This window comes from Bos javanicus, chromosome 29, assembly GCF_032452875.1.
Source record: "Bos javanicus breed banteng chromosome 29, ARS-OSU_banteng_1.0, whole genome shotgun sequence".
Taxonomy (NCBI): Eukaryota; Metazoa; Chordata; class Mammalia; order Artiodactyla; family Bovidae; genus Bos; species Bos javanicus.
In genome coordinates, this window is record NC_083896.1 from 27,849,969 (window position 1) to 27,873,124 (window position 23,156).

Consider the following 23,156-nt stretch of genomic DNA (forward strand, 5'->3'; position numbering starts at 1 on the left):
AATAGTATGATCTCCCTGCCAGGAGATAACTGGAAGCTCGGGTGAGGGACAGGGAGAGTGCAGACCTTCTGCCCTCTTGCCTATATCCCAGAGAGTATTTCAATAAGCTCTCAATGTGTGTCTCCTTAGATGCCTATTCCTCTTGCCTATGCTTAAAAATAAGCAAAAAAACCTCTTTCACAAAAAGCCCAGGTGCTTTTCTAAAAGTGAGTTGCCTTGAGCTGAGCTCTAGGGTGGCTCAGTCTACCTGAATGTGAGTTTTAAGAGTGGTTTCTCCGGGATGTTCCTGGTGGTCCAGTGGTTCAGGATCTGCCTTCCAATGCAGGGGACACAGATTCAATCCCTACTCAGGGACCTAAGATTCCCACGTGCCATAGGGCAACAAAGCCCAAATGCTGCAGCTAGAGAAACCTGTGCACCACAACTACTGAACCTGCAGGCAACAATGAAGGCCCAGCAGACCAAAAAATTGAACTTCTTTTTAAAGAACTGTTTCTCGTGTCACTATAGCACTGTGGGTCTCATGATCACAAGCCCTGCTCACTTTCCTGCTAAATGTTTTGTGGACTTCTCTATTTGGTTCAGGTCTCAACAGTTGTAGTGCCAGATGTGGGGTTCAAGCTGTTAGCTCGTCAAGCAGAAGCTCAGGGTTCTGAGTATGCTGACTGTGGTTTGTTGCAGCAAGCTGTGGTTTATGACAAGATTGTGTCTCAGCCTCTCAAATCCACTTCAGTGTGGCCTTTTCTTGTCTGCCCAATGTGTAAGAATTGATCAACTAGTCCTCCTCTCCCCAAAAAACCACCCCACAGGAAATTATTTTCTATGTAGCTCTAAATTCATTGTATCCATGGGAGAATGTGAGTTCCGTATGTTATTTCTTTGAACCAGAGCACCCATGTGTATTTCTATTTTAGTACACCACCCATTAATCGAAAAACAGCTAGTAAATTTCTTACATTGATGTTTGATATATGAAAATGACTATGAAAATTTTTTGTGTTTTCAAGCATTTATAAATATTTAAAACTTTAAAAAGTGTTACAAAATTTAAAATGTGAATGTGTGTGTCACTCGGTCCTGTCCAACTCTTTGTGACCCCGTGGACTGTAGCCCACCAGGTCTTCTGTCCATGGAATTCTCCAGGCAAGAATACTGGAGTGGGTTGCCATTTCCTTCTCCAGGGGATGTTCCTGACCCAGGAATTGAACCTGGGTTTCCTGCTTTGCAGGAGATTCTTTACTGTCTGAGTCACCAGGGAAGTCCCAACACACACAAACTTTAAAAGTACTAAGAAAGGTAAAAATTTAAAGCCTCCTTAGGAATTTTCTATGGATCTGCAGGGTTATGGATCTCAATCTGAGAACTAGTGGAAGATGTGGTATTAACATATTAGAATAGATATCAGAGTACTTCCAAAACACAAAAAATAGAAATCAAGGTCTTGGAGATCTACTACAAACGAGAAAGATTTTAATGAATACATAAGATTTGTTAAACATTATTATGGCAGGAGATATTTTCAAATGTTTTAGTAATTGAAAACAGCATGACTGAGTAAATGCATTCTAAAGTAGGCACTCTGATGGACTTAAATAATGTTCCATACAGAATTTATTCTCATTAACTTGGATTCAACCCTATATTAATTTCTTAAAAAAAAAAATAAGGGAAAAAAAAAAACCTGTTCTTGATGTACAATTAGCATGCTCCAGGATCTTTAGTTTGCATTTCTTTTTATTTTCAAAATTAATTGCAATTAAACTTAGCTGCAATTAGTTTTCACTGTACATCACACACAGTCCCGCACACACACATGCACCATGATGCCTTAAAGATCTTCAGGACTGGTTCAGTGGCACACTGTGGAACATAAACTTCTTTTAAATTGTGATCTACTACAACACCTAGCTTCTATCTATCTCTTGGTCTCAGACAATAGCTCCAGACAGATCTTGCATCTTAATCCCTCAACCATCAGAAGAAAAGATGTGGAAGGAAAGGAAACGTCCCCTAACTTGAAGACCACCACTTGAAGTGACAGAACCTACCTCTTCCTATTTCCCTTTGGTGCAATTTGGCCAGGCAATCAAGCTTAGCTGGAAGAAAGGCTAAGAATATACCTACTAAACAGAGTGAAGCAAGTCAGAAAGAAAAACACCAATACAGTACACTAACGCATATATATGGAATTTAGAAAGATGGTAACGATAGCCCTGTATGCGAGACAGAAGAGACACAGATATAAAGAACAGTTTTTGGACTCTGTGGGAGAAGGTGAGGGTGGGATGCTTTGAGAGAATAGCATTGAAACATGTATATTACCATATGTGAAATAGATCACCAGTCCAGGTTCATTGCATGAGACAGGGTGCTCAGGGCTGGTGCACTGGGATGACCCAGAGGGATGGGATGGGGAGGGAGGTGGGGGAGGGGTTTAGGATGAGGAACACATGTGTGCCCCTGGCTGATTCATGTCAATGTTTGGCAAAAACCACCACAATATTGTAAAGTAATTAGCCTCCAATTAAAATAAATAAATTATTTTTTTTTAAAGAAAATACCAAGGTGTTTAGATAGCCATGCACCCAACTAAGATTCGGGGAATTTATTATTGAGGAAAAATGGGAGAAGGAAAATTAGGAATAACCAGCAATCTCCTGCACTTTTTCAATATTTACATTTAGTCCTAAACAACTGTATGTTGTTGCATCTAGAGTCAACATTTGAATTTAACAGTGCATCTGAGGAGGATGACAATATGAAATTGGTTAAAATAAAATGTGTAGGGCATAATTAAAATATACTACTATTTTCATAGCTGTTAGGATCTACTACAAAGCTGTTAAGTTGTTCCAGGTAGTTCTGTAAGATCTCAACATTGCTGGGTTCATCCCTATGACTGTGGCATGCTGCTTTTCCATCCTGAAATGACTTCTTGACTCCATTCTCCTTTTTCAGTCTTACACACCTTTCTAAACTAAATACTAGTATTTAATTCTCCATGCATTTCTGATCACTCTATTATCAGGTACACTCCCAGTTCCTCACGGATACTAAAATAATACAAGTATTTTTGCTTTCTGAATACATCATAATATTTAAGCACAATTAGTATTGTACATGAAAAAGAAAAAAAAAAAAGGCTTTCACATCTTACTTATAAAGTTTGTTTCCCTCGATTTTCTCATTTTCACCTAGTGGGAAATTACTTCATTGATAGGTGGACATGAAATTCACTGGTGCTCTAACAAACTCAGTCTGTCACATCCTTGTTTACAATACAGAATCCAACAAGAGCACTGAATCACAGCTACATGACACTATTAAACACATGAGGGCCAAAGGGGGAAAAGCAAAATTCTAATTGCTTTTTTCCCCAAAAGTTGATACCTATGGGATATGAACCTAATGGGAGTTCACTCTCATTTTTCCTAATTAGACTCTAAGAATCAATATGCAGAGTATAAAATTATCATTCAAATGAACCAATCTTTACTGAGAGCCGTTACTTTCATCAGAGGTCAGGACCAGTGACATATCATTACCATGGAGGCTATTAGGCTGTGGTACCTCAACACCTAACAGCCCTGTAAGGTTAGTATTCAGAACTATCCACCAGCAACATCAGATCCCACCCTTCAGAGACACTGGGGAGAAACATATAACTCTGAAATTTCAGGGAACAAGAACTGTGTGTCTGAATCCCAGCCCTGACTTTTATGATTTTAGATCTTCAACTGTGGCTCTGTGCTAAATCACTTCAGTTGTGTCCAACTTTTTGTGACCCCATGGACTGTAGCCCACCAGGCTCCTCTGCCCATGGGATCCTCCAGACAAGAATACTGGAGTGGGCTGCCGTGCCCTCCTCTAGGGGATCTTCCCAACCCAGGGATAGAACCTGCATCTCTTACATCTACCTGCGTTGGCAGGCAGGTTCTTTACCACTAGCACCACCTGGGAAGCCCTCTGGGGCTGCCTCCAAGTGCAATTACAAATGCGGAAAGGTGTTCTTTCTTCCTTTTTTAAATAGCTATCTGTCCTCACTCTAATATTCACACTACATTATGAGCAAGGAGAGGAGGAGATGGTTGAACAGCATCACTGATTCAATGGACATGAGTTTGTGCAACTCTGGGAGATGGTGAAGGACAGGGAAGCCTAGCGTGCTACAGTCTACGGACTGTACAAGCCTAGCATGTACAGTCCATGCTGTAGTCCTTGCAAAGAATCAGACACGACCGAGTGGCTAAACAAGAGCAAATGAGCAAAGACTACCTTATGAGCAAGGACACTTTCCTGTCCCTGGCTGAATAAAATTGTGACCAACACTTCCTTCTCTACTCACTTTGACAGAGATAGTGTGAGAATTTTGTTCACTTATGTGGAGTCTATATTAACATGTAGCTAAGCATCTTTCAAATGATTTTTATTAAAAGCTCATGTTTATTGATGCTTGCTGTATGTAAGGCACCATGCCAAACATTGTATTGAGTAAACAAAACACTCTAGTGCTGAAGAAAAATCAATAAATAAGCCATAATAATTGATGCAGATTTATTTATGTACTAAATATAATATAAAAATATATTCATGGGCACATAGAAAATTTTATTATTAACTTGGGCTTCCACTGTTAAAGTCCTTAACTAAAGGGTCTTCAAAATCAAGTACATTTTATAAGATAAAGGGCATAGAGTGAGACGAGCTAAAGGAATTTGATGAGTCAAAAATGAGAGCTTATTATGTTCTTTTGTGAAATAAAACTTGTGATACCTGTTGGAACATCAAAAATAAAATTTTTCTAGTCAGATGATGTGAATGTAGAAATGACAAATAATTTGGCTTGACTTTATTTGGAGACCATGGAAAATATTCATAATTTAAGAAGTTAATATTCAGTAAAATATTTCAAATCTCTATATTACTATATGTATTAATGTAGAAAGGAGCAACAAGAAGATGTTCTAAGGATAAGAAAACTTAAAATTCTGGCCATGATTAAAGAATAAAAATGCTGGTCAAATAAAGCATATTATAGGGAGAAGCTGAATAGATTAACAGTAAAATAACACTGACATTTTCTTACCAAGAGCCAGGGATTGGGCTAAGCTCCTTGTGAGAATCATTTTATTTAATTTTCACATGAAACAGATTTTTGCTTTTTCAGAATTGGAGAGCAGATCTGATTATCTCAAGGTCTTGTGGTAAATATGAAGTTCATGGATGCTTCAATCCACTAATTCTAACTTGCTATCAGGGCTTATGTGTGAGTGTTTAGTCACTAAGTCATGTCCAACTCTTTGTGACCTCATAGACAATAACCCGCCAGACTCCTCTGTCCATGGGATTCTCCAGGTAAGAATACTGGAGTGGGTTGCCATTTCCTCCTCCAGGGGAATCTTCCCAACACAGGGATCAAACCTGTGATTCCTGGTTTGAGACAGAGGGATTCTCCTCTGTCTCCTGCATTGCAGGCAGATTTTTTAAGAATTATAAAATCATGAAACAGTGAAACTGAGATGTTAAAGATTATTTAATCCAAGCATCAGGTGCTTACTGTTATTAATAATTCCTGCTAAGTAATTATTTATTTAAGATGAAATCAACATTTTCCCTGAAAGATCTGGATATTTTGGTAGTTGGAGTGTTTGTTTTGTTGTGAAACCAAATATTTCTCCAGTAGTTTTAAGCAATTATTTTTACTTCATTCTATTGGTGACATATAAAATGAGCCCAATAACTCTTGGAAAAACCAACATGTTGAACGATACCTGTCAGGTGTCACACGGGTTTTAATTTTGCTAGAAAAACATGCTTAGTTATTCTAACCATTCTAATATGGCAGAGTTTAGATCATTTTACTAGTTTACTAGTTTTCCAGTTTTTCTCTATCAGATAAAGTATTGCATCTTTAATGAAAAACTATTGTTTGAGTTTTAAGTAAGATTATGAATTTCCATTTTCTAGAATCTACTCATTATCTATACAAATGTAAACTAAAAGTGAGTTGGTCTTTAAACAAAGAACACATTCCACAGTTGACAAATACTGAGTTTACATTAAAATCTCTAATTGTATTTTGCATGTGCTCTACTAATCCACATCTCTATCATCTTTGAATTCCATAGAGAGCATCTGCAAAATATAGGATTATATTAATAAAAAAGACCAGAATAAACAGGACCTAGTATTTGTGTTCAAAAATGCTTCTCATATTTGGGGTGGGGGGAGTGGGATTATAGTATTCTCATCTTTTCCATCAGCCATGAAGTGCAAATTCCAGGAACTAAACTTTGTACACTGATCCCCTGGTCACAGTGGTGGCATACATGACCTATATTGGGGTCATTATATTCTGACTCCCAGTTATCAAAATTAGAATAAAGGAGGAAGGTTCTTGAGTCTGGAAAACCTATTGAGGTATAAGGATGATGTCTGCCATGCAGTTATGTTTCTGCCCCCTGGGGTCATAGTCCAGGGAGAAGGACGTTGGGACATTAAAGAAATAGACCTCAGGTGAAATGATACAGATAGTTCCCTGGTCCTTCAGATATTTTGAGTTATGATTCTAGTGCAGAAAATATCTGAAATTAATACAATTACTTTTCATATTTATGAATTATATGTTAATTTACTAGAGAAAGCACACACTACTTATATATTCTAAGTGAAATAAAAATACTATGCATTTTACATGAGTATTATTAATACATATGTAAAGAATATGGAAAGAAAGAAAAAGTCTTCAGAAGTAACAATAGTAATATTCACTCTGATTTTAAAAATCTAGAAATTGGTATTTTCTCTTAAAATTTTATGAAGTATCTTAATTACAAAATAATTAATTTTAATTTTATTTTTTTCTCTGGTTCAACTAACATCATTGTCTCAGGAGATCACTGCATTATGAGTCTTCTTTGGTGAGAGACTGAACAATGACTTACCCAGAATTACTCTCCCCAACACCCACTCACACGTACACACATGCACACACAGGCATAAAATATTCTCATTTTCTCTTTAAATATAGAAGGGACTGAGAAGAAAATGGACCCCGGAAATCACTCCTCAGTGACTGAGTTTATCCTCGCTGGGCTCACAGAACAGCCACAACTCCAGCTGCACCTTTTCCTTCTCTTCCTAGGAATCTATGTGGTCACGGTGGTGGGGAACCTGGGCATGATCACACTGATTGGGCTCAGTTCTCACCTGCACACCCCCATGTACTATTTCCTCACCAACTTGTCCTTTATTGATCTCTGTCAGTCGACTATCATTACCCCCAAAATGCTGGTGAACTTTGTGACAGAGAAGAATATTATCTCCTATCCTGAATGCATGACTCAACTTTATTTCTTCATCATTTTTGCTATTGCAGAGTGTCACATGCTGGCTGCAATGGCATATGACCGCTATGCTGCCATCTGCAACCCCTTGCTTTACAACATCACCATGTCTTATTACATCTGCTTCTGCCTCACAGTGGGAGTTTATATTTTGGGCATCACTGGATCCACAATCCATACAGGATTTATGTTGAGGCTCTTTTTCTGCAAGACCAATATCGTTAACCATTATTTCTGTGATCTCTTTCCACTCTTGGAGCTATCCTGTTCCAACATCTATGTCAATGAATTATTGGTTATAGTCTTGAGTGCATTCAACATTTTGATTCCTGCTCTAGTTATTCTTGCTTCCTACATCTTCATCATTTCCAGCATCCTCCAAATCCACTCCATGGAGGGCAGGTCCAAAGCCTTCAGCACCTGCAGTTCTCACATTGCTGCTGTTGCTATTTTCTATGGATCTGCTGCATTCATGTACCTACAGCCATCATCAGTCAGCTCCATGGACCAAGGGAAAGTGTCCTCTGTGTTTTATACCATCATTGTGCCCATGCTAAATCCCCTGATCTATAGCCTACGGAATAGGGATGTCAAATTTGCCCTGAAAAAAAATTTTAGACTGTGAAAAACATATATGAACAGAGTCAATATTATGATGGCATATCAGTTATTTGGACTGCCAAGGAATTCCCCAATTCTTAATTATCTACAATATATTTAATAGAGAAACCTCTAACCTTAATTGATCCTTTCATAATAGGTCTCAGTAACTTGTTTTCCAACAAATATTTTAATCAGACTCTGAGAGATGGATTCTTTGGAGATTAGGTCAGAACTAATAAGTAATAGAGAATATTATTTGAAATTAATAAAAATTCCAAGATGTTGCAACTAATGTTCTCTATTCTGAATCCATTAGGAGACCCATTCAAATTTCTATTTCTCTCTGTTGTTGTTCAGTCACTCAGTCATGTCCGACTGTTTGTGACCACATGAACTCAGCACGTGAGGCTTCCCTGTCCTTCTCTATCTCCCAGACTTTGCTCAAACACATGTCCCTTGAATTGGTGATGCCATCCTACCATCTCATCCTCTGTTTTCTCCTACTTTTCCTGCCTTCAATCTCTCCCAGCATCATGGTATTTTCCAATGAGTTGGCTGTTCACATCAGGTGGCCACAGTATGTCTCTCTGATTTCACTCCAGTTTTATTTTCATATTGTGTTTCATTATAATAGATATTAGACCTCCTTAATATGAAGTTTCAAATTTCATGAGGTCAGTAACTGTAATTTTGTAATTTTTATATTCTAGTTTAAATCTCATTGAGTGGTAAAATACTTTCTAAACTCAACATTCAAAAAACTAAGATCTTGTCATCTGGTGCCATCACTCCATGGAAAATCGGTGGGGAATAAGAGGAAACAGTGACAGATTTTATTTGCCTGGGCTCCAGAATCCCTTTGGACAGTGACTGCAGCCACAAAATTAAAAGAAACTTGCTCCTAGGAAAAAAAGCTATGACAAACCTAGAGAGCATATTAAAAAGCAGAGATGTCACATTGCTGACAAAGGTCTGCATAGCCAAGTAACGTTTTTTCCAGTAGTCATGTATCGATGTGATAGTAGGACCATCAAGAAGGCTGAGTCTGAAAAATATATTTTCTCAAATTGTGATGCTGGAGAATACTCTTGAGAGTCCAATGGAAAACAAAGATCAAAACAGTCAATCCCAAAATAAATCAACCCTGAATATTCATTGGAAGGACTGATGCTGAAGCTGAAACTCCAATACTTTGGTCACCTGATGTGAAGAGCCGACTCATTGGAAAAGACCCTGATGTGGGGAAAGACTGAGGGCAGGAGGAGAAGGGAGCTGCAGAGGATGAGATGGTTAGATAGTATCACTGACTTAATGGACATTTGTTTGAGCAAACTCCAGGAGATAGTGCAGGACAGGGAAGCCTGTTATGCTACAGTCCATGGGGTCAAAAGAGTAGGACACCGCTTAAGGAAAGAATAATGATGGGCCTCAGTTCAGCTCGGTTCAATTGCTCAGTCGTGTCCAACACTTTGCGACCCCATGAGCCGCAGCACGCCAGGCCTCCCTGTCCATCACCAACTCCTGGAGTTCACCCAAACTCATGTCCATCGAGTTGGTGATGCCATCCAGCCATCTCATCCTCTGTCGCCCCTTCTCCTTCTGCCCCCAATGCCTCCCAGCATCAGGGCCTTTTCCAATGAGACAACTCTTTGCATGAGGTAGCCAAAGTATTGGAGTTTCAGCTTCAGCATCAGTCCTTCCAATGAACACCCAGGACTGATCTCCTTTAGGATGGATTTGTTGAATCTCCTTGCAGTCCAAGGGATTCTCAAGAGTCTTCTCCAACACCACAGTTCAAAAGCATCAATTCTTCAGTGTTCAGTTTTCTTCACAGTCCAACGCTCACATCCATACATGACTGCTGGAAGAACCATAGCCTTGACTAGATGGACCTTTGTTGGCAAAGTAATGTCTCTGCTTTTAACATGCTGTCTACGTTGGTCATACATAACTTTCCTTCCAAGGAGTAGCGTCTTAATTTCATGGCTGCAACCACCACCTGCAGTGATTTTGGAGCCCCCAAAAATAAAGTCTCTCACTGTTTCCACTGTTTCCCCATCTATTTCCCATGAAGTGATGGGACCAGATGCCATGATCTTCGTTTTCTGAATGTTGAGCTTTAAGCCAACTTTTTCACTCTCCTCTTTCACTTTCATCAAGAGGCTTTTTAGTTTCTCTTCACTTTCTGTCATAAGGGTGGTCTCATCTGCATATCTGAGGCTATTGATATTTCTCCTGGCTATCTTGATTCCATCTTGTGCTTCTTCCAGCCCAGCATTTCTCATGATGTACTCTGCATAGAAGTTAAATAAGCAGAATGACAATATACAGACTTGATGTACTCCTTTCCCAATTTGGAACCTGTCTGTTCTTCCATGTCTAGTTCTAACTTTGCTTCTTGACCTGCATACAGATTTCTCAGGAGGCAGGTGAGGTGGTCTGGTATTCCCATCTCTTTAAGAATTTTCACAGTTTGTTGTGATCCACACAGTCAAAGTCTCTGACATAGTCAATAAAGCAGGCAAATGTGGCCTTGGAGTTCAGAATGAGTGGGACAAAGGCTTATAGAGTTTTGAAAAGAGAACGCACTGGTCATAGCAAACACCCTCTTCCAACAACACAAGAGAAGACTCTACATGTGGACATCACCAGATGGTCAATGCTGAAATCAGATTGACTGTAGTCTTCGCAGCCAAAGATAGAGAAGCACTATGCTGCTGCTGCTGCTGCTAAGTCACCTCAGTTATGTCCAACTCTGTGCGACCCCATTGACAGCAGCCCACCAGGCTCTGCCATCCCTGGGATTCTCCAGGAAAGAACACTGGAGTGAGTTGCCATTTTCTTCTCCAATGCATGAAAGTGAAAAGTGAAAGTGAAGTCGCTCAGTTGTGTCTAACTCTTAGCGACCCCATGGACGGCAGCCTACCAGGCTCCTCCACCCATGGGATTTTCCAGGCAAGAGTCCTGGAGTGGGTTGCCATTGCCTTCTCCAAGAGAAGCACTATACAGTCAGAAAAAAAAAAAAAAAGTTTGAGAGCTGACTGTGGCTCAGATTTTGAACTGCTTATTGCCAAATTCTGACTTAAAGAAAGTAGAGAAAACTGCTAAAGCATTGAGGTATGACCTATATCAAATCCCTTATGATTATACAGTGGAAGTGGCAAATAGATTCAAGGGATTAGATCTGATAGACAGAGTGCCTGAAGAACTGTGGACAGAGGTTCGTGACATTGTACAGGAGGCAGTGTTCAAGACCATCCCCAAGAAAAAGAACTGAAAAGAGGCAAAATGGTTGTCTGAGAAGGCCTTACAATAGCTCAGGAAAGAAGAGAAGCAAAAGACAAAGGAGAATAGGAAAGACATACCCATTTGAATGCAGAGTTCCAGAGAATAGCAAGGAGAAATAAGAAAGCCTTCCTCAGTGATCAATGCAAAGAATTAGAGGAAAACAATAGAATGGGAAAGACTGGAGATTTCTTCAAGAAAATTAGAGATACCAAGGGAACATTTCATGCAAAGATGGGCACAATGAAAGACAAAAATGGTATGAACCTAACAGAAACAGAAGATATTAAGAAGTGGTGGCAAGAATACACAAAAGAACTATACAAAAAAAGATCTTTGTGACCCAGATAACCACAATGGTGTGATCACTCACCTAGAGCCAGACATCCTGGAATGCGAAATCAAGTGGGCCTTAGGAAGCATCACTATGAAGAAAGCTACTGAAAGCTAGTGAACGTGATGGAATTCCAGTTGAGCTCTTTCAAATCTTAAAAGATGATGCTGTGAAAGTGCTGCACTCAATATGCCAGCAAGTTTGGAAAACTCAGCACTGGCCACTGGACTGGAAATGGTCAGTTTTCATTCCAATCCCAAAGAAAGGCAATGCCAAAGAATGCTCAAACTACCACACAATTGCACTAATCTCATGCTAGCAAAGTAACGCTAAAAAATTCTCCAAGCCAGGCTTCAACAGAACCTGAACCATGTACTTCCAGATGTTCAAGCTGCATTTAGAACAGGCAGAGGAACAAGAGATCAAATTGCCAACATCCATTGGATCATCAGGAAAAAAAGCAACAAGTAAGCAACATTTAATTTAGTTTTCAAACAAAGCAGATATTTAAGTTTTTGTTTTTCAGAGAATTGAAGAGTAGAAGGGATTATCCCCAGGTCAGACAGTAAGTATGATGTTGAATTAAATTTTCAATTCAATACTGTGTAACTTAGTATCATGCTGCTGCTGCTACTGCTAAGTCACTTCAGTCGTGTCCGACTCTGTTCGACCCCGTAGACGGCAGCCCACCAGGCTCCCCCATCCCTGGGATTCTCCAGGCAAGAACACTGGAGTGGGTTGCCATTGCTTTCTCCAATGCATGAAAGTGAAAAGTGAAAGTGAAGTCGCTCAGTAGTGTCTGACCCTTAGAGACCCCATGGACTGCAGCCTACCAGGCTCCTCCATCCATGGGATTTTCCAGGCAAGAGTACTAGTATCATAACCAATAAGAATTATGAAATCATGATATTTGGGAACTGGAATAAATGCTAAATGTAATTGAATTCAACCAGGTGCTCTTATCTTTAAACAATATTTGCTATGCAATTGACCACTCAGAACAACCACAAACATCTTGCCTATAAGATCATGGTCTACCTGATGATTGGAATGTTAAACCTTTGTTGTGAAACCAAATATTTCTCCCTACAGTTTCAAGCAGTTAATGTTACTTTAATCTCTTAAGACATACAAAGACATACCTCTAAAATAAGCCAATTCATTTAACATTGAGATGAGTGTTATGTGCCATGTGCGGATTTGCTCTGCTAAAAAATGTCTTCAGCTATTTCAGTCATTCTAAAATGCATATTTCTATATCATTTTTATGAAGCTGTCTAGTTTTTCTTCATCACATAAAGTATTGTACCTCAGATTGAGCACACTAATCCAATTATTGCTTGAGCATTAAGTAAGAACATGAGTTTCCATTTTTTGTGATCCTACTAATCTTGCATGACTGACTCAATGGACATGAGTTTGAGTAAGCTCCAGGAGTTGGTGATGGACAAGGAATCCCAGTGTGCTGCAGTCCATGGGGTCACAAAGAGTCAGACATGACTGAGTGACTGAACTGAACTAAAACTTCTTCATAAATTTAAACTAAAAACACATTGGTCTTTAAAAAAAAATACACTAACTAGTTAATGTAACTGTTGCTAGTTAATGCAACACATTGGTCTTTATAAAATTACATCAACTATTTAATGTAACTGTTGACTAATGTTTACTACAATTTCTACTTGTATTTTGCATATATTCTACTAATTCATATCCCCATTGTTTTTGAGTTCTATGGAGAACATATGCAAAACACATGATTATTTAAAAAAAATCATAAATACCCTTACAGTTTGTCTTCAAAAGCCATTATTATATTTTGGAAATATGAATAATTATCTGACTGCCAATACTTCAACCATGAAGCCTAAATTGCCTAAACCACTCTTAGTGCACTGCTCCCGGGTCAGAGATGAGTGCAATTGTGCAGTAGTTTGAACATTCTTTGGCATTGCCTTTCTTTGGGATTGGAATGAAAACTGATCTTTTCCAGTCCAGTCCACGATTCCAGTGGCCACAGGCCACTGCTGACTTTTCCAGATTTGCTGGCATATTGAGTGCAGCACTTTCACAGCATCATCTTTCAGGATTTGAAAGAGCTCAACTGGAATACCATCACCTACACTAGCTTTGTTCGTAATGATGCTTTCTAAGGCGCACTTGACTTCACATTCCAGGATGTCTGGCTGTACGTGAGTAATTACACCATTGTGATTAGCTTGGTCGTGAAGATCTTTTTTATACAGTTCTTCTGTGTATTCTTGCCACCTCCTCTTAATATCTTCTGCTTCTGTTAGGTCCATACAATTTCTGTCCTTTATCAAGCCCATCTTTGCATGAAATTCAAAGTTCCCTTAGTATCTCTAATTTTCTTGAAGAGATCTCTAGTCTTTTCCATTCTGTTGTTTTCCTCTATTCCTTTGCACTGATCACTGAGGAAGGCTTTCTTATCTCTCCTTGCTATTCTTTGGGACTCTGCATTCAGATGCTTATATCTTTCCTTTTCTCCTTTGCTTTTCACTTCTCTTCTTTTCACAGCTATTTGTAAGGCCTCCCCAGACAGCCATTTTGCTTTTTTGCATTTCTTTTCCATGGGGATGGTCTTGATCCCTGTCTCCTGTACAGTGTCACGAACCTCCGTCCATAGTTCATCAGGCACTCTATCTATCAGATCTAGTCCCATAAATCTATTTCTCACTTCCACTGTATAATCATAAGGGATTTGATTTAGGTCAGGCCTGAATGGTCTAGTGATTTTCCCCACTTTCTTCAATTTAAGTTTGAATTTGGCAATAAGAAATTCATGATCTGAGCCACAGTCAGCTTCTGGTCTTGTTCTTGCTGACTGTATAGAGCTTCTCCATCTTTGCCTGTAAAGAATACAATCAATCTGATTTCGGTGTTGACCATCTGGTCATGTCCATGTGTAGAGGCTTCTCTTGTGTTGTTGGAAGAGTGTGTTTGCTATGACCACCGCGTTCTCTTGGCAAAATTCTATTAGTCTTTGCCCTGCTTCATTCTGTATTCCAAGGCCAAATTTGCCTGTTACTCCAGGTGTTTCTTGACTTCCTACTGTTGCACTCCAGTCCCCTGTAATGAAAAGGACACCTTTTTTGGTGTTAGTTCTAAAAGGTCTTGTAGGTCTTCATAGAACCATTCAACTTCAGCTTCTTCAGTGTTACTGGTTGGGGCATAGGCTTGGATTACCGTGAAATTGAATGGTTTGCCTTGGAATGATCTCTATTCAGTTGTTTTTGAGATTGCATCCCAGTACTGTATTTCAGACTCTTTTGTTGACCATGATGGCTACTCCATTTCTTCTAAGGTATTCCTCGCCACAGTAGTAGATATAATGGTCATCTGAATTAAATTCACCCATTCCAGTCCATTTTAGGTTGCTGATTCCTAGAATGTCGACGTTCACTCTTGCCATCTCCTGTTTGACCACTTCCAATTTGTTTTGATTCATGGATCTAACATTCCAGGTTCCTATGCAATATTGCTCTAAACAGCATCGGACCTTTCTTCTATCCCAGTCACATCCACAACTGGGTATTGTTTTTGCTTTGGCTCCATCCCTTCATTCCTTCTGGAGTTATTTCTCCACTGATCTCCAGTACCATATTGGGCACCTACCGACCTGGGAGGTGCATCTTTCAGTATACTATAATTTTGCCTTTCGATACTGTTCATGGGGTCCTCAAGGCAAGAATCCTGAAGCGGTTTGCCATTCTCATCTCCCTCTCCCTTCACATTCTGTCAGAGAAATGTGACAAAGAAAGGCAATGCCAAAGTATGCTCAAACTACCACACAACTGCATTCATCTCACATTCTAGTAAAGTAATGCTCAAATTCTATAAGCCTGGCTTCAGCAATACATGGACGGTTAACTTCCAGATGTTCAAGCTAGTTTTAGAAAAGGCAGAGGAACCAGAGATCAAATTGCCAACATCCACTGGATCATGGAAAAAGAGAGAGAGTTCCAGAAAATCATCTATTTCTGCTTTATTGACTATGCCAAAGCCTTTGACTGTGTGGATCACAATAAACTGTGGAAAATTCTGAAAGAGATGGGAATATCAGACCACCTCACCTGTCTCTTGAGAAACCTATATGCAGGTCAGGAAACAACAGTTAGAACTGGACATGGAACAACAGACTGGTTCCAAATAGGAAAAGGAATTCATCGAGGCTGTATATTGTCACTCTGCTTATTTAACTTATATGCAGAGTATATCATGAGAAATGCTGGGCTGGAAGAAGCAAAACTGGAATAAAGATTGTTGGGAGAAATATCAATAACCTCAGATATGCAGATGACACCACCCTTATGCAGAAAGTGAGGAGGAACGAAAGAGCCTCTTGATGAAAGTGAAAGAGGAGATTGAAAAAGGTGGCTTAAAGCTCAACATTCAGAAAATGAAGATTATGGCATCTGGTCCTATCACTTCAAGGGAAATAGATGGGGAAACAGTGGAAGAAGTGAGAGACTTTATTTTTGGGGCCTCCAAAATCACTGCAGATGGTGGTTGCAGCCATGAAATTAAAAGACACTTACTCCTTGGAAGGAAAGTTATGACCAACCTAGATAGCATATTGAAAAGCAGAGACATTACTTTGCCAACAAAGGTCCATCTAGTCAAGGCTATGGTTCTTCCAGGAGTCATGTATGGATGTGAAAGTTGGACTGTGAAGAAAGCTGAGTGCCGTAGAATTGATGCTTTTGAACTGTGGTGTTGGAGAAGACTCTTGAGAGTCCCTTGGACTGCAAGGAGATCCAACCAGTCCATTCTGAAGGAGATCAGCCCTGAGATTTCTTTGGAAGGACTGATGCTCAGGCTGAAACTCCAGTACTTGGCCACCTCTGAGAAGAGCTGACTCATTGGAAAAGACTCTGTTGCTGGGAGGGATTGGGGGCAGGAGGAGAAGGGGACAACAGAGGATGAGATAACTGGATGGCATCACTGACTCGATGGACTTGAGTCTCAGTGAACTCCAGGAGTTGGTGATGGACAGGGAAGCCTGGTGTGCTGCAGTTCATGGGGTCACAAAGAGTCGGACATGACTGAGCGACTGAACCGAACTGAAGGCAGAAACAGAAAAACAAGTATCATTTGTTCTAAAGGAAAACATAACACAACATTGTAAAGCAATTATACTTCAATAAATATAACAAATAATAAAAGATTTTATGAAATATAAACAATATGCCCTGTTTTCAAATGGGTAACTGTTTATTGTATTCCTTTAAGGGAAGCTCTAGTATAATTGAGGCTTATTTCAGTTGAGTAAATGGTTGAGTTTTCCCACAATTTCAATGTGGAAATTGATTGAGAAGCACTGTGTTGCCCAAGTGTAAATTCTTTTAAAATTAATTGAACCTAATTCATTTAATCATATCTTATAAGTGCTCCCTGATGTGAGTTTCCAATTTATCTTACATCATGCTACAATCTACGACTGCTTCTAGTTATTCCAGCTTTGGAAAAAAAGTAACAGTATATGGATTATGAAACATAATTGCCTTATAATATAGTATTCATTAAATATACAATTTAACAAGTAAAATTATTATTAGTGACCACTTCAAAAGAATATTACATCAATATTCTGTATTCATGCCCTTAAATCTAAAATTAAATTATATAAAGATTTCATTTTTGAATCAATTATTTACATTATCTATTATTATAAAAATTAAATATATATACTACATTAAAAATGATTTTAATTCATTATTAAAAATTTCTGGCTTTATTAACAGTAGGATAAATTTCTGAATATGTCCTGATCCTCTAAATCTACTATTCACAGTCTAGATGGTGAAGCCACAGCATTGGTAGGAGCTTGTAAGAAGTGCAGAATTCAGATCCAACTTAGACTGGCTGGATCAGGATCTGCAGTTTAACAAAATCCTTAGCAGAGCCTGTTAACAAATCTTTTTTTGCTAGTTGATAAGTTCACGATGACAAATAATACCTTTTGAAAGAAAATGTTCAACAACTGGGGACACTTCACCTGTGATTGCCTCTTTTCTCAAGAGCCAGTCTCCTGAGAAATAAAATCCTTGGAGAGTATTTGAACACATGTTATTTATTGCCTGGCATAGCTAAATCCAGGATGCACCTTCATAGCACAGTGATCACAACTGCTCAGGGGAGAACTAAGAAAGGTGCAGATGTTTGCTACCTTGAAGCTGAAGAAACACACACTGAAGACTTAGAATTGAAGAGGCTGATCTGTGATGCATAACGGCTTCAAAAGTGACTCTTGAGACCAGGGCTGTCAGGCCCGCCCTCCAGCACTAAAGACAGCAGAATGCTGGGTACCTATCACTCCCCACACTAACAGTAGTGCTATTCGTCTCTGAGAGCACATTGTGAAATATATTTGGCATTGAGATTTCCAGGAACAAAGAAAGGTGAGTGTGTTGATTTTAGACTTGGTATTTGAGACCAATTATGAAAGTAATAACCGTTGGCATTCAGGCAAATATTCCACAACATCTTCATTCATAAAATTATCAGTTTATTCATAAACCAAGTTTTTAAAGTTGCTGTGATGTGCCAGATGTGGGATATTTTCTTGGATGCAGAGGAAACTAAGTCAGATTTGTTCATCACCTGATTTATAGTACAACTGGAGTCTGAAATCGTGCTGTTTAGAAATGGAGGATTATTGAGCTTGTCATAAGAAAGCCTAATCAATTAGAAGGAATTTGAGGTTTTCATGATGATATTCTGCTTTCCTGGTGCTCAGGTGATGAAGAATTTGCCTGCAGTGTGACAGACCTGGGTTTGATATCTGGGTTGGGAAGATCCCCTGGAGAAGAGAATGGTGACCCACTTCAGTATTCTTGCCTGGAGTATCCCATGGACAGAGGAGCCTGGTGGGCTACAGTTCATGAGATTGCAAAGAGTCAGACATGACTGAGCAGCTAACACTACTACTACTATAATGACATTAGTTGTAAATGAGATTAGTAAAGAAAAACTATGTAGCAGATAATAGAGATGAATGGGGTTGAGTCTATTATTTCATATAAGTAAGTAAAAATCTAAATAAGTTGAGAGAATTTGACTTATTCCAGAAAATGAACATTTTCTGAATTTGAATGTAAGTTTCTGAAACTGGAAGGAATCAGATGTGAACTGAGTCTGATTGAGTGTATTCAGTGGTTAAGAACAGACATATCTAAGACCTCAAAATTTTAGAATATTTTCCCTTGTATTCTTAGATCTTTCAAATGCCATACATAAAATGTCTTTTGTCTCTTTAGAGTCCCTTGAGATATATAACGACATCTGTTAATTATCCCAACACCTCAAATATTTTTCAAGTTTTACAGTCTTCATTTGCCTTTTATCTTGTCAATATCTCTCCTTAAGAAGAATATCTGTAACTAAACTCCAAACTCATTTACAATTCAAGTGTAGCATAGTGCTTCCCAACCTAATCGCACACATAGAAAATGGTAATATTTGTGTAAAGTGACAGGTTAAGTGAATCACGCTGCATGTGGCCAGTGGTGATCAGCTTAACACATGAAGAAGTCTTGGTTCGATCTCACTTCCTCATATCTGTGGCTTTGTAGTTCCATGGAACTAGTATTAGAAAATCATGTTACTGGGATTACTACTGATCATACTCTAGACATTGTGTTTCTACAAGTGCAATCTGAAACTAATTTCTTTATTAACCAGTCGCTTACTTTGTGAATTTTATTGACTTAATAAAAAACTGACCCCTAATTCTTTTCAAGTGAATGGCACACAAAGCTATATCCAGTATTCAAAGGATTACGTTTTTTAAAATCTAAATTTTAAACATAAATACTCTTTACTTCACTAAACTTCAATTTGTTTGTTTTAACTGTTTGCAGTATCTCTATTCATTTTTCCAGTTGCCGTAACCCTCTGGGTCCAAGTTGTACAAGCTTGGAAGGTTTTGTTGATCACAGAGTGTGCACTAATCAGGGGGCACTGGCAATTCTCAAGCCCAAGCTTCACTGAGAAAGAAAAATTTCAGCACAGAGTTTGAGTATCAACTGCTCATTTCTAATTGTATTCCTACCTATCCCCATTAAAAGTCAAATAAGCTAAGGCCAGTAAGTAGTAACTTTGTCATTTTTAATGTTCAGCGATTCCATCTTATATTCTAATAAATGACTCGAACCCCATATAAACAGCGTTTATAGCATTGCTATATACACCTAATTCTTACATCAGGTGTATAAGATGGACATTGGATCAGGACTAAAAAATAATGGAAGGCATTTTGAAACAAAAATTACAAAATGTTCAGTTCCCTGGCTCTGAATCCATTAGGAGAGCTGTTCAAATTTGTATGCCCCTCTGAGTTTTCACTCCAATTTTATTTTCATATTATGCCTCTTTATAATGAATATTAGGCCTTCTTAATATCAATTTTTGAATTTCATGAGGTAAGTAACTGTGTTTTGTCATTTTTATACCCTAGACTAAACTTCATTTTGAAATGAAGTGCTGTTTCAGCAATTTTTGCCAAATTATTAAAGAAAGAAAGAAGGGAGAAGGTAAGGGAAGGACAAAAAGGAGGAAAGGGAGGAGAGAAATAAGAAGATAAAAGGAAAATAAAGGAGACAAAAATTTCTCAAATTCTTCACCTAAAACATGCTGCTACATGAACTTTGTGTCTTCTAACCCAGTAGGTCCCAAACCTCGCTGATCATCACAATTACATTGGTAGTTTTGTTGGCTTATTTGTTTTTATATTATTTTGATTATCAGGTGTTAAGATCTTTAAAATCTTCCAAGATTCTAAACACTTTTTTTTAGTTTATTTATTTTAATTAGAGGCTACTTACTTTACAATATTTTTGAGGACATTTTTTAAAGATAAAGAGCAAAAAGGAAAAGCATTTTTAAAAATAAAAGTATCAAATACTAGACTAAAAAAGAGGCAGTGGTAATGATTTAACTAAAGTAACAGCATATATAATAAAAGAGAAATTTGATAAAATTCTGGAATTCTGGAAATACCAAGATTTGTGAATTATTTAAAATTGTAGAGGCAATCTTTCGAAGAGACAGAAACAAAAATGATTTATCAGAGCTCTTCTACCGAGATTAATCTATCCCTGGAGTAAAGAATGTTAAGGAAGATGATTGAAGAATTTCATTTTTAATTATATGTTTACATTTTTACACTCATTATATTCATAAATGTTGTGATCTCTCTAGGTGACTCTGATGATCAACCATATTGGGGAATCCTGAATTAACAGACCATCTTTGTGTTCAGAATTGTTCCTTTACGTCTGACTGTAAAGTGACCAGCCCACAGAACTCCATCTTACCCACGAGCAGATCATGAGAGCCAGTGGTACTTGACTATGTGAAGTGATGCTAAGTTATTATATCATGTTCATGTTCATAAACTAAAATCTTGGCCTTGACGTAAAATTCTTCTGACTTGAAATAGGTTGGAATCCAGAAATTTGGAGGAAAGAAGAGTGCTCAAATAATAGTAGAAATGTTCATTTTGACTGCCTTTACAAGTCCAGAAATCAGTGTTTCTCTTAAACTTTATGAAATATCTCAATTATAAGATTCTTGAAGTTTATAATTTCTATTCTAGTTCAACCAGAATTGTAGTTTGTCCTAGAATGACAATAGAAGCTAAAGAAATCCGCACATTATGTATGTCCTCTGATGACCACTAAAGAATGATCTCAGCAGGATTACTCTCTGCCTCACACACGTGCACATGCATATGTTCATAAATATCTGTCTCTCTCTCTCTCACACACACACACACACACACACGCACACACACACACCCCAACACAAAAGTACACTCATTTCTTTATTTTTAAACTTAGAACCTGCTGAGAAGAAAATGGACCCTGGAAATCACTCCTCAGTGACTGAGTTTATCCTCGCTGGGCTCACAGAGAAACCAGAGCTCCAGATTCCCCTTCTGGTCTTCTTCCTAGGGATCTACTCAGTCACAGTGGTGGGGAACCTGGGCATGATCACACTGATAGGGCTCAGTTCTCACCTGCACACCCCCATGTACTATTTCCTCACCAATTTGTCCTTTATTGATTTCTGTCATTCCACTGTCATTACCCCTAAAATGCTGGTGAACTTTATGACAGAGAAAAGTGTCATCTCTTACCCTGAATGTATGACTCAGCTCTATTTCTTTATTGTTTTTATTATTGCAGAATGTCATATGTTGGCTGTAATGGCATATGACCGCTATGTTGCCATCTGTAACCCTTTGCTATACAATGTCATCATGTCTTATTATAGGTGCTTCCAGCTCACAGTGACAGTTTATATTTTGTGCATCATTGAATCTGCAATCCATACAGGCTTTATGTTGAGACTCTATTTCTGCAAGGCCAATGTGATTAACCATTATTTTTGTGATCTCTTCCCACTCTTGGAGCTATCCTGTTCTAGCATCTCCATGAATGAATTATTGGCTCTAGTCTTTAGTGCTTTTAATGTCCTGATTCCTGTTTTAACCATCCTTGCTTCCTACATCTTCATCCTCTCTAGCATCCTCCAAATCCACTCCACTGAAGGCAGGTCCAAAGCCTTCAGCACCTGCAGCTCCCATATCTCAGCTGTTGTTGTTTTCTATGGATCTGTAGCATTCATGTACCTGCAGCCATCATCAGTCAGCTCCATGGAACAAGGGAAAGTGTCCTCTGTGTTTTATACCTGCATTGTACCCATGCTAAACCCTCTGATCTACAGTCTGCGGAATAAGGATGTCAAATTTGCTCTGAAGAAAATTCTGGACAGTGGAAAATGTAGATGAATAGACTCAATGTCATAGTGTCATATCAGAAATATGTCTTTGATTTTCTGAGATATGTAATGCTTTTGTTTTATTGTTCATTTGTTTGGAAATTCAGAATCATTTTCTCATATAACACCTTTCCCAAATTATCTCTGGGCCACTTCCATTGAACCTGTGTTACAGTGACTATTTATGGAGAAATAACAAGAATAAAGTCAGAGAGTCTTAAGAATTAAAGAAGTTCCAGTTTGACTTTAAAAAAAATACAAACAACAACGACTATGATGATCATCATAAAATAATAACATACATGATTGAGATAGTATAAAATATCAAGCACAAAGCCCAGCACTTTAAAGCAGGTAACTTCATTTAATATTTACAGGTTTCTCTCAGAGCAAGCCCTAGTACTATTTTACTTTGAAATCTGAATAAACTAACACTTACTTAGTTTCAGTAAATGTATAAGTTCCCAAACATAATAAATGACAAGAGTCTAGAATGCCTGGCTCCAGAATCCGTGATTTTACTCTAAGTGATATATTGGCCCCAAGTAATCACGGGTAAGTCTAAGGCTTTCCCAGTAATTTTCTTCTGCACATTAATCTACAGTTCCTTATAAGACTGTGTCATTTTCTTCTTTTCTCCAATCTTAGTATCACTTTTGTTTCATTTGATATAATGAAAGTAATCAAAATATTTCAAACATGTCATAATCAAGGAAAAAGAAATCAGTTGGAGAGTTACTGCAGAATCTTATGATAGAAACTCACTAAAGAGATTCAAATTT

At 38.3% G+C, this 23,156-nt stretch overlaps 2 protein-coding genes across 2 annotated transcripts; both read left to right on the forward strand.

Annotated features, from left to right (window-relative positions):
- The first annotated feature begins 6,984 nt into the window (after positions 1-6,984).
- LOC133241814 (putative olfactory receptor 8G3) lies at positions 6,985-8,030 on the forward strand. Its single transcript, XM_061407734.1, has one exon. The coding sequence runs from the start codon at positions 7,048-7,050 to the stop codon at positions 7,969-7,971; it is 924 nt and encodes a 307-aa protein (XP_061263718.1). The 5' UTR covers positions 6,985-7,047; the 3' UTR covers positions 7,972-8,030.
- Positions 8,031-21,356: 13,326 nt separating this feature from the next.
- Positions 21,357-22,660, forward strand: LOC133241149 (putative olfactory receptor 8G3). The gene has a single exon (XM_061406271.1). It carries the CDS (start codon positions 21,449-21,451, stop codon positions 22,382-22,384), a length of 936 nt encoding a protein of 311 aa, XP_061262255.1. The 5' UTR covers positions 21,357-21,448; the 3' UTR covers positions 22,385-22,660.
- The last annotated feature ends 496 nt before the right edge of the window (positions 22,661-23,156 follow it).

Coding starts and splice junctions, on each gene's coding strand:
- LOC133241149 (XM_061406271.1), top strand. CDS start 21,449: ATGGACCCTGGAAATCACTCCTCAGTGACTGAGTTTATCCTCGCTGGG.
- LOC133241814 (XM_061407734.1), top strand. CDS start 7,048: ATGGACCCCGGAAATCACTCCTCAGTGACTGAGTTTATCCTCGCTGGG.